The sequence below is a fragment of the Emydura macquarii genome, unplaced genomic scaffold, assembly GCF_026122565.2.
Source record: "Emydura macquarii macquarii isolate MOO-44397 ecotype Brisbane River unplaced genomic scaffold, CSIRO-AGI_Emac_v2 contig_2432, whole genome shotgun sequence".
NCBI classification, from domain to species: domain Eukaryota; kingdom Metazoa; phylum Chordata; order Testudines; family Chelidae; genus Emydura; species Emydura macquarii.
The window spans coordinates 551,227-563,470 of record NW_027132569.1 but is presented as its reverse complement, the minus strand read 5'-3'; the positions used below and the strand labels follow the sequence as shown (position 1 = coordinate 563,470).

The 12,244-nt window shown below is 42.0% G+C and overlaps 1 protein-coding gene and 1 long non-coding RNA gene across 3 annotated transcripts in view; one reads left to right on the top strand and one right to left on the bottom strand.

Moving 5' to 3' along the window:
* Window positions 1-1,238: 1,238 nt before the first annotated feature.
* On the top strand, window positions 1,239-12,188 carry LOC137162564 (uncharacterized). Of its 2 annotated transcripts, XR_010922399.1 has the most exons (4): window positions 1,239-1,353; window positions 7,189-7,426; window positions 10,440-10,696; window positions 11,680-12,188. It is a non-coding gene; the product is annotated as an uncharacterized lncRNA (long non-coding RNA). The 2 variants fall into 2 exon arrangements; XR_010922398.1 differs by lacking the exon at window positions 1,239-1,353 and having other exon boundaries at window positions 7,140-7,426.
* The window catches only part of ITPRID1 (ITPR interacting domain containing 1), a 56,790-nt gene continuing 53,263 nt past the window's right edge, over window positions 8,718-12,244 (bottom strand). Inside the window, exons 14-15 of the mRNA XM_067562443.1 lie at window positions 9,917-10,243; window positions 8,718-8,991 (exon numbers count right to left, since the gene is read on the bottom strand). Of these exons, the coding sequence (XP_067418544.1) occupies window positions 8,944-8,991; window positions 9,917-10,243 (375 nt within the window). The 3' untranslated portion in view covers window positions 8,718-8,943. The remainder of the gene's footprint in view (window positions 8,992-9,916; window positions 10,244-12,244) is intronic.

The following is a 12,244-nucleotide window of genomic DNA, read 5'->3' as shown; positions in this document are numbered from 1 at the left end:
AAGGCATTTACAATGCATCTGATGCTACTAAAAGGCAAGCAATGGCCAATAGGTGTAAACTATTTTTGCACTGTTTTTACCCCCCAGTCTCATTAGTTCTATTCACTTTCAGGTCTGATGATCTCTACAAGCCTGCTGTAACTGTGACCTGAAGGGGCATTTGACTGGGGAAGGAACTGTGTTGTACGAGCTCTTGCATAATTCCTGCTCTAAGCAAACTGTTTCCTGGTAATAGACTCAGAAGCCTGAACTTCTCTGGAGATCATCTCTCCAGCACTGCTGGCTGCACAGAGGTGTTAAACAAATGATAGGGCATAAAAGGTTTAAAAGATAAAAACATATATATATATAGGGTGGGATTTTCAAAAGCAGTGAGCACTGGCCTATCTCTGATCCCAATGAAGTCAACCGTAAAACATTCATTTCAGTGGGCACAGTTAGGCAAACACTGAATGCTTCTGAAAATTTGACCCATGCTGTATCACCACAAAGCCACTTCTTTCTTCATCTTTTTCCAGGCTTATCAGCTTCAGTATAATTTTCAATGCAGCTCAGCACAGTTTGAAGGCAGCCCACTAGACACCTGTCCCAACTCAAATGCATTACAGTTTATTATCCTTCCTTAGAGCTACACAATATTCAATGCTTTGCTTCACAAGGGATATGTGCACTCTTTTCTTTGGTTCTTCATCCACATGAGCTTCCTCCCACTGAGTTGCTGACCTCGCTATCAGTAATGGAAAATACAATTACTCTGTAGATTCTGTGGTTACCAGTACAGTTACCATGTAGTGGGTGTGATAGAATACACACCTGTATTCACAGCCTATTGTAATAAAATTTGTACAAAAGTTATGTCTTTTAAGGTATCATTTGAAACACTCAGCATTTGCTGGTCAGTATTGTCCTGATAAAACATGTGTGGCAATATTGTATGTGAAGTTATGAGATTCCCCCGTATGATGTTATTAACACACATTCCAAACTCCACAGCCTCACCCAGCCTGACATTGGCAAACAGGTCTGTCCTAAGCAAAGGAATGTGTGCTTGCCTTAATTTGCATCTAAGAAGTAAACAGAGTCATCAAGCAGGGAGGAAAAACAAAAGAAACTCAAAACAGGTGAAAAAACCAGCCGGGAACATCCTGCTCCGGCTCTCAGCTGGAAATGTTTTTCAAGAGGGGAAATGAAACTATAAAAAGGAGTGATAAAGATTCCCAAGACACCCTTCTCTCTCTCCCTATTGCATTTTCTGCACCTGAGAAGACAAAAAGAATCAGTCATTAGACTCTGAGATCGGGATGGGGATCCTGACCTGAAGAGTTTGGTCAGTAATCTTGCTGGAAGCATATGGTGAGAAATTTTGCTTGAATTTAATATAATTTGTTAAGTTAGGCACTAGAATAAGTGTTTTTTCTTTATTTTTCATGTAACTATTTCTGACTTTTATGCCTCATTATTTGTACTGACATAAAACCTCTCTCTTTGTAATTAATAAGCTTGTTTTATCACTTTATCTAATCAGTATGTTTAAGTTAAAGTGTCTGAGTAACTTCATTATCATGATAAACTGGTGGATATTATTCGCTTAAAGAAATAACTAACAATATTTCTGGACTGTCTGAGAGAGGGCTGGGCAGTGCAGGAGATACATTTCTGGGGGAAAGTCTGGGACTAGGAGTGTGTTAGGGTCACTCTGCAGTATAACCAAGGATGATGAAAGCCATGGTGTGACTGGCCGCTGCAGTTACACAAACACATCTGGAAGTGACCTGCATGCTGATGGCTGTTTGTGAGCAGTCCAGGTTGGAGGCTACAGCAGCAAGGCATTGCAAGGCACCCCAGGTCACAGGGAAGCATTGACACATCCCCTCACTGGTCTGGATTGTACTCCAGTATGTCAGAGTGGGTGAAATCCTTCCCCACTAAAGCCAATGGCAGAATTTCCATTGACTTCAAAGGAGACAAGATTTCACACAGTAACTCTGAGTAATGTGTTGTGATAAGTTGGATCACTACAGTATGAGGAAATGGTAGCTCTGCAGATATTCTGATGTCAACGGAATTTGGATCAGGCTGTAAGGGGACCAAAATCTCTAGTACAATGTATTGGCTTTGCTGCAGGTACCCCAGGAAGGCAAAGACGTTTTAAGCAGCCTTAGTAGACCAGCATCTCTGAGGAAGTGGCATTCATTAGAATGAGCGCTTTGTCAGCATACACAAACTGCTCATGCTCAATATAACTCAGCTTATCGCGTCACATTTCAGGTATGTGTGTAGGGCCAAATAAAACATCTGCAGGATAAAGCCCACTGTGATTTTTTTTTTTAAACCTTTATAACCATGATTCAGACGTTATCTGAGAGGGTTACACAACTGTTTTTTGCTAAATAACTGTGCCCTTTGTAGGGAAATGTCACATTTAAAAGTAACAGTCAGATCGTGAAAAGTAACAACTTAAGGCATGTGAAGTGGACAATACTAGAATAAAATTTATGGAGGGAAAAAGTACTTGTGGATCTGAAATTCAATGGTAAATTCCTGTTGAATTTCCATGACAATGGCTGTTTCTTTTCACGTGTGGCTGCATGAAGTAGCTCTTTTGCCTGCAGTTTAATTAAATGCCCATTCATTGCTATATTTTCTGTTCATCTATAATGATACTACGGAACAATGAATGTTAATACCAGAAAGTTTTGCAGATACATGTGAAAACAACCTTTCTTTTGTAATATTAAACACCAAAAAAAACCCATTGAGTTCCCTTTTTGTTCCTCAGTGTCATGAAATTAACATCAAAGATTAGAAAATGCAATTCAGTCCTTCTGGAAAGTGGCTATTGAGAAATGCGTTGAATAGAACTCTGTTCTCATTACATAAATTAAAATCTATCAAAAACAAGCAAGTTTTATTTTGTCTATCCCCCCTGTTTTGAGACCCAGGATGCAAGGAAATCCTTTGCAAATCAGAAGAGAATGTACATACTGCAAATTTATTCACAAGACCAAATCCCATTTGCCTTACTCATGTAAAAATCAATGGGAGTTTTGCCAGTGGTATGCGGCATGCAGCCCAACTTCTGTATGTGCTAGTCCTCAAATTCTCAAAGTACTAGTCTAGGCTAAAATGTGACTCTGTAAAAATGAGATTGCAGGGTTCCCAAGTGAACATCTGCCATTCAAAATAAAAAGTTGATATTCCTAACTGCCAGGCCTGCAAATTCAACCGGGGCTCTGAAAGAAAAGGTGGGATTTTCCATCCCATGCACCATGACCAGTAACAAAGCTTCTCCAGGCCAAATTATGACTTTGGCTTTAGAGAGCTCTGACTCAGACCCCAATGGGGGGTCTTTCCTTTGGCTTCAATGGGCTTTGAATGGGTCACTCAGACCCAGAGCCTCAAAGGTATTAAATCTTCAAACCCTTTGAGGATGTGGGCCTCAGCGTCACCTGTGGAGTTCTGTGGCCTTCAGTGGGTTTGCACATGTATAACTAACTGAAGGTCTGTCAATGGTACTGTTGCTGATGCACAAGGAGGACTGGAAACTGGCTCACCCACTTTTAGGTGTGTTTGTTTTCCTGTGCTAATAGGAATAAACAGCATTGCAATTTATTTTAGATATTAAAGGCAGCGGATCTGTCTCTATTGTTCAGCAGGTCTATTGACTCAGAAGGCGCAATTTTTACAGTGACATTTAAGAGCTGAACTGCATGTTAAATTCTCTTGAGACGGTTGTAAGTTCACCTATGCTGTTCCTAAGGCTATATGTCTACATTGTAATTAAAAACTCATGGCTGGTCCTTGCAAGCTGACTCAGGCTTGTGTGGCTTGGACTAAGGCACTGGTTAATGTGATGTAGACATCTGGGCTCAGGCTGGAGTCCAAGCTCTGGGACCCCATGAGAGGGGAGGGTCCCGGAGCCCAGGCTCCAGCCTGAGCCTGAAAGTCTACACCACAATTAACCAGCTCCAGAGCCTGAGCCCTGTGAGCATGAGTCAGCTTCCATGGACCAGCCATGGAATTTTAATTGCAGTGTAGACATAACTAAGTGCAAAAAATGTAGGGTATCTAGCTCAGTGGTTCTCAATCACGGGTACGTGTATCCCTGGGGGTACGCGGAGGTCTTCCAGGAGATACATCTACTGACCAAATATTTACCTAATTTTATAACAGGCTACAAAAAAAGCACTAGTGACGTTAGTTCAAACAAAAATTCCATGCAGACAACGACTTGTTTATACTGCTCTATGTACACTGAAATGTAAGTACAATATTTACATTCCAATTGATTTATTTTATAATTATATGGTAAAATTGAAAAAGCGAGCAATTTGTCAGTAATTGTGTGCTGTGACACTTTTGTATTTTGATGTTTGATTTTGTAAGCAAGTAGTTTTTAAGTGAGGTGAAACTTGGGAGTACACAAGACAAATCAGACTCCTGAAAGGGACACAGTAGTCTGGAAAGTTTGAGAACCACTGATCTATCCGGTAACTCTGGAGCTGAGAAAAATGCTGGCCACCAATTATTTCACTTAGAGGCCTTCATTTTTGGCAACAGATGGATGGAAGATGATGAGTTTTTAGTTTATCATCCTGAAAATGCTCCATTTTGGTCAAGTTACTCTTTCTTTTGGGAATCCATCAACCTTAATGTGAACGAGGGCCTGAACCAGTATAAACCATTATTTGTAATTTGGGAAGGTCTTGTAGAACACGTTTTACACATATAATCTTCCTAACAGAGTATGTCTGTGTTCACACCAACTCAATAAACTCTAGTTGTTGGTGCCTGTATAAAACAGGTAAAATTATGTGAAGTTTTAGTTATGAAAATCTGTAAATTGCATCTCAAGAGGGGCTAAATCATAATGTCAGGATGCAATATGAGGTCAAACATGACACTCTATACTTCATATCTTTGGTGATAGGAAATAGCATTTTATGATTATTGATTTCCAAGTGCTTAACTGGCGCTTTCAATATCTCTCTCTGAAAATGGGCATGGATCAGCATGTGTATTCCAGTACCTACAATGTTTAATTTAATCAACTGTTACACACCTGTCTCCATTTTCTGAAACCAAACTTCATCTCCAGAATAATAAATATGAAGCCATATTAAAAGTAAGCCCTTCTCATGTATGCCATGTCTTTTGAAATTGTCTAATAAAAACTGAATGCTATTAAAAATACAAACTATGAAAATGATTTTAAGCTTACACTTTGAAATTATAAGCGAAGCGCACGTCATCCTACTTTGAGCAGTGCATGCAGCTCTGAACTCTGCCACACAAAAGGAAAAGGATGGATGATCAGATGACTTCTAGGAAAAAATGACAATAAACCTCTATCCTAGAGGTCTCACTCTATTATTGCATGATGAGAAGAGACGGGCCAAGAAGTTCCCCCTCGAATATTTCAACAATATGCTAAAGAGAGGCATATATGTTTGTGCTGCTTTAATTGGCCCAGCTCCTCGAACGTATTTAGGCATCTAACTAACTCCTATTGATTTAAATGGGAATTAGATGCCTAAATACCTCTGATGATCTGGGCCATTTTGCCTTGGACTATGTAATTAACTATAGATACCATTTTTGCCAATTCTCCTGCTTTTCTCATGAGCTCCCCCCCATCCCCTCTTAAATCTCAATCAGGAGTTTGCATGAAAATCCCAGAATTCATTTAAAAAAGTAAGTTTCTAGTCCCATGGTTGCAGGGAAGAGCTTGAAACCATGCCCCAGGTGCACTGTAAAGGTTCAGAATCCAGCAGGCAAATAAAAATAAACATAAATAAAAATAAACAGCTGTTATTTTTTAAAATGTCATTGTCTTTAAGCCAAGCCACTGATTTTTGGAGCCTGGCTTGTGATTTTTGAATACTTGGGGTGGGCTGAGATATGTTGCTGTAATATTAGGACTTTTGGCACTTTTTCCCAGCCCTCTCCCAGTAACCCCGCCTCTGATATGTGGCATATCACTCCTGCATGGAAGTGGGCGTTTTTAGCTCTGTGTCACAAGTGAAATAGCAGAGAAGCCAAGAGTGGGAAACAAACCCCAGGCACTGGTCCTTTTACAGACATACAGAAACCATACTGATGCCCTTTCCTGCCACCGCCTATTCAAGAAACTCAAAGAATCACCACCCCCTTGTTATCGGATTCGCTGCTATTTCACACTAGTAATTGCTTATCGGGGGGCTCTATGAGCTCAGGAGCTTCCACCTGGCTGTGGCTTGCACTCTAAAGCACAGAAGGGAGTGCTTAGGGCAGGCCTAGGGGGGGTGTAAATCCAGTGGCTCCAGCATCTTGGGGAAATAGAAGAAGGGCAAGAGTTAACTAGATCGACAATAGCTTCTTGGGTATGTCTACACTGCAATAAAACACCCATGGCTGGCCTGTGTGAGCTGACTCAGGCTTGTGGGGCTGGGGCTGTAAAATTGCAGTGTCCATGTGCGGGTGGATCCCAAGTGTCTACATTGCAATTTTATAGCCCCCACACACACATAGCCTGTGCCCTGTCAGCTGACATGGGCCAGCCATGGGTGTTTTATTGCAGTGTAGACATCCCCTTCTGCCCAGGGTGCTTCACCAGGAGCCAGTGTGGAGCTCTTCTTTTATAGCATCAAATGCTTTATGGAGCAGTGGCGCCTGCCCAGCAGTGGCGGCAGATAGCTCCTGTTCCTTCCCTGCCCTCAGCCTTACTCTTAGGAAAGACAGGAGACCCCAATCAGGTCACTATTATTGGACATAATATCCCAACCACAGGAAGTCCCAACTCCAGCTTCACCTGTCTCCTGCCATCAGTTCTTCTTCCTTCTCATTGAGTCTGTCTTGTTGTTTTTCTGTCTGCTGTTCTTGGTGTTTGACGCTCGTCATCTCTGCTCATCACTCCTCATTCATCCTTTGCCCCTCTTTCATTGATCCTCTCGTCTATTTATAAGCCCTATGACCAGAGGCGAAAGATCTCTCCATGCTCGCTATTGCTGAAAAGTGTTGCCATAGAGAGATCTATTTGCATAGGCTGCCTTCCCACAATTCTTTTAGTGGCACTTGGGGAGTCACCATAACTGTACATGAACTTGGATTCTGACAGGCTGTGGGCTCCCGGAGAGCTGGCAAAGAGCTTATTTCTAGAAGTTCAGGTGTTTGGCCAAATAGTCTAATTGTTCTTTGGTTCTCTTCTAGGTTGAGTTTGTAGCATGAGACAATGCAGATGGATGATGTTGCTGTGAGTCATCACAAAGGATATCAGCAGAGCTAAGTGGACTCTAATGAGGCCTTGCCTTCCCTGCATCTCAATAAAGCTGAATTAATTAACCAGGTTAAATGGTGGCACATCCAACTGACACTGGAAAAGCAGCTCCCTTGGGACTGGAGAGAGAGAGCTGCAAAGAAATATTTGGACTGCTTGCTGATTCAAACTGTGAGTGAGGTTTGATTGCGAGGTGAGGTAGTGCAGCTAAGGGTCTTTAACTGTGGGACAGTCTTGTGGGAAGGGAGTTAAGCAGACTGCTGCCAAAGTTACTGGAAGAGGGCTTTTTTCACATAAATGCTATTGCTGTGTTTTCCCAAATTTACAAAGGTATTCCCTTTCCTTTAATAAAAATGTTCTTGACTGTACCCATTCCTACAGTGCTTGAGAGGGGGGGATGGTCTGCCTATTAAGGACATCCCAGCAGGGTGAGTTCAGGTTTCTGAGAGGGATGAGGGCTCAAGCTGGTTTAGTTATTTGTCAAGAGGGACCTGAGATATATTGAGCTCGGCCCTTCTTGCAGCCATTAACCACCTGGCATGTCTCCCACATCCACCCTACCTCTTGTCTCATAGCTCCTCTCTCATTGTCACTATTGTTCTCTTAGCGCTCATTATTCCCCCCTTCCTGTGTTGCTCCTCTTCCACCTCTTATTGTCCCTGTTTTCCTTTGTCTTTCTGATTTGCCACACCCCTCTCATTCCTAGGTCACTGACGTCCTTTCTCTGCTATTTCTAATTACTCATCTCGCTTCATCGTTGCCCTCCCAATCCCAGTCTGGCTGCTGACTGCAGTAATGGCAGCTTTCCCAGACGCTGCTGCCCTCTGGGGACAGAATGTTATGCAACTGCTAGGCGACATGGGCTGCTGACATCACAGCGTGTTGCATCATCTCCTGTGATGAGCTCACTCAGGGATAGGTTGGTCCCAGCTGCTGCTGATTTCCCCAGGCAACTCTGTTTGGCCCCTTCACAGATTATTGATTTCAGAGCAAGAAATACAAGCCTCAGGAGAGAGAAATTCATCTAGAAGGTTGAGCATGGATTTGGGGATCAGAACAGCTGAATTTTCTTGGCTCTCCATAGTTTTGGGTGAGTCATGCCTCAGTGTCTCCATTTGTCCATTTGTGAAATGAGGCTAATAATATGGATCGCCCTCACCACCACTGCTCCTCCCACCCTCTTCCCTAGCCTTAAGAAAACAATTTGATCTGCTATGAAATGGTGTGGCATGGTAGTATCTAGCACAGCTCCCATTGCACCATGTGCTCATATTCACCATTCCTTGCTGTGTCTTGTAGAAAAACAAGGCAGTGAAATGTTTTACTGAGTCCCATGGGCCTCATGGTGGTGTTACTGTCACTTTCAATCCCAATTTTCAGGCAATTACAATTTTTTAAAATAAATTTGTTTTGGCTGAAGTATCTCCTCCCTATTCGAAGGACTCAGGAGAAATTCCAGGCAACTTTATATGAGGTGTTGGAGCATCAAACTCCATCACCAGCCGATACATTTTATGAACACCTTGTTTTGTAATAATCCGCAAAGTACTTTTCAATCTCTGAGCCTGTACCAATCATCAGTGACTGAATACTCCCTCCCCACACCTCATGGGGAAGGGCTGGACCATTATACCCATTTTACAGATGGGGAAGTCCACAAGTTGTCTGTCTTTCTTCCATCAACCGCTTCATTCTGTTGTGTCATTACTGAAAGAATTTTGGAAAGATTTCTTCAGCTGCCAAAAAGAAAAGTAAGTCTTAGTTTTTAAATAACTAAAAACTAGTGATTAACTAAAAACTAAATAACTAAAATATCTTAGTCATTAAATAACTGGTATAAAGGAGCACAATACATTAAATGAAATCTTTAATTGCTTGTTTGGTTCTGTAGGCCAGGGACTTGATTCTTGGCAATGTGTACTAATGGACCTGATTCTGCTTTACAAGATAAATCAGGGATAATTGCAATGTGTAAAACCGGTGTGAGAGCAAAATGAAATCCACTGATTTCAATGGGGTTAACATGGAGTTTGGTTCCACACTTATAAGTGCAAAAGTGAAAGACCATTCAGGCACAAGACCAAGTTGATCATCCATCTGTCTTTTTAGCCAGACCACTTTCTAGTTTCTCTCTTTTACTAGATTTTGCATCTTGAACAATAAGAAAAAACCCTGTTTCTTATTTATGGTGAAAGTATAAGAGCAGATCAGTCAAAAAGATGATCATTTTCACTTTTTACACAAAACCCATGAAACCCTAAATTTATCACCTTTGCTGTCAATGTAAAATAGTCCAAGTTGTTTTGCAGGCTATCGCTACTTGTTCATTTCACACAGAGTGGTATAGATTTCAACCAATCACACGCAGTTCCAGACTGGCTAGGCATTGCTGATACCATCAAAATAATTATACTGCCCTCATTACCATGAGCAACTGCTGCAGTTAACTTTGATAATGCTACTCCACCCTTTGTCTGCCCTGTCTAGTTAGATTGCAAACTCTTTAGCTTATATCTTGGTAGATGAACGTACAACACCTAGCACAAAGGGGCCCTAATCTTGGCTGAGCCTCTAACCACTATGATAAGACACATAATAATCTCGTATCCGCATGTTCTGACATTAGAATACACTAGAGACCAGAATAAAATGAATTCTTACACTCTGTAGAAAAGCCTTAAAGTCAATTTTTTGCTGGAAAGGACCTTTTATTTCCTTTTTACTGGTGGGGAGTTCCTGTGGGTCTGGCTCCGCTGTTGCCATAGCAGAAAACTGCATCTCAGGTGTTCCTGGCATTGAGGTTGATGGGAACGTTTCACTTCCACTCAAGTGCCTTGGAACTACCATTTCTGAGCACCCAGCACTAGGATGCGTAGTGTCAGTGGCATCTGGAACAACTTGTTTATTCCGGGCATTTCTTTCTTCCCTCCAATCAGAGAGTCCAAGCTCTGAAAACAGATGGTATTGTTCTCCTAGTAATTGGTCCAGCTGCTGCAGAGAAAATAGGGAAGACATGCATATTGTAGTAATAAAAAATGATAAAAGGCATCAGCAGTGATACACATGAGAGTACGTGAAGCCTGCCCACTTCTTATTCTTGGTCAAAAGACAATAAGTATAATGTGGCAGCTGAGATGCTGCTGTGAAAAGGATTTCAGTAACATCAATTTCAATCCATTTTCAGGTTTCAGTAACATCAATTTCACATTTTACTGTGATTATCTAACTACAACTTCCAAACAGACCTCTGTGGATGCATGCTGCAGCCCTGGATTGAAAAGCGTGTGTCTTCAAAATTTTGGCCTGGATTTACGAGTTTGTGCCATGCACTGCAAAGTGAATGGATTCTATCTGGAAATGGCTAAAGGAAAATTCCTGTGGTGGTGATAGGGCAGGAGCAGAGCACTGCTTTGTCAATTCAACTGCTCTTCCTCAGCTGCTGTAAGTAACACTAAAACCAGGCTGAGCGGTATTGGGGAGATGCAACTCTGGTGGTCATCTCCCTAGTCTGGACCAAATGGAGATCTGGCACAGGGGAGAAGGAAGCCCCAGTTGAGTTGTTTGTTTTAGGGCTTGTCTACACAGGAAATATAACCAGCACAGCGACAGCCCAATAAGTAATCCTCTACAGCTATGTGGGGGTAACTCCCCATGTGAACACATCAGTCTATTCTGGAATAACTTTATCAGAGTAAATATTCCACAATAAAGTCACTTTTATCATTACAGTGCTCTAGCTATGCCAGTCCATTTCCCTGCATAGATAAGCCCTTAGAGAGGCAACAAAGGTTCGAAAGAGGGATGGATCAGTGGTTAGGGTACTAGCTGGGGACTTGGGAGACCAATGTTCAGTTCCTGGGTCTGTCAGAGACATTTTGTGTTACCTTGGGCAAATCATTTAAGATGGGATTCACAAAGGTATTTAAACTCCCATTGAAATCAATGGGCATTAGATGCCTAATTCTTTTGTGAATCCTACCCCTAGTCTCTATGTGCCTCAGTTTCCCATTTGTAAAATGGGGATAGTAGTGATCTTCCATCTCACAGGGATGTAGTGAAGATAAATACATTAATGACTGTGAGATTTAATTCAATACTATGGTAACTGGGGGCCGAGTTGGCCCTGCACGAAGATCACAAAACCAAGAAATCAGTTGTGAGGGAGCTGAGACTGGACCACGGTCAAGGCATCAAAGGGCTGGAAGAAAGGCCCAGTGTGATGCAAAAAAATTAGGGCTTGAGCTCTAGTTAAACCACCCTGAACAGGTGTGAACAGTACAGGAAGCTTTGTTAGAACATGCAGATGTACTTAGTCATGATGACCATGATTTAGGATGTGCCAGGTTAATGAAGCAGTGAATCAGTACTGAGAATGCCAGACCTATCAAACAAAGACCTCAAAGGATTCTCATTTATATTTTCAGCAGGCATTTGAGCAACAGCTGCAAGAAATGGAGAAGAAGAAGGGTCAGTAGGCCCCCTGTGAGTCTGTGGACTGCTTCAGTGCTGTTGGTGGAGAAGAAATGTGGAGGTGCATGGGTCTTCACGGATTACTGTGGACTGATTGATGTCACTGTTAAATATGCCTACACCTTGTCCCAGACTGATGACACATTGAATCTCCTCACTAACGCCTGCTGGTTCATCACCTTGTAGGCACTGGCAAGTGGAAGTGCATCCAGACAAAGCTACAATGGCTTTCTGCACCAAAGCAGGAACTTTTTTAGTTCAGTGTGATGCACCTGGTACATTCCAGAGGCTCATGGATAACATGTTAGCAGATGTGCAGGGAACATCCTGCTAAATGTACCTGGATTATATCATTGTGATAGGCTGGACCTTTGAAGAACATTTGCAGAAACAGTACTTTGTAAGTTGAAGGGTGCCAATTTGAAAGTTAAGCCCATTAAATATCAGCTTTTCTGCAGGGAGGTGAAATATTTGGGGTATGTGATCTCTATGGAGGAAGTAAGCCCAGATCCAGAGAAG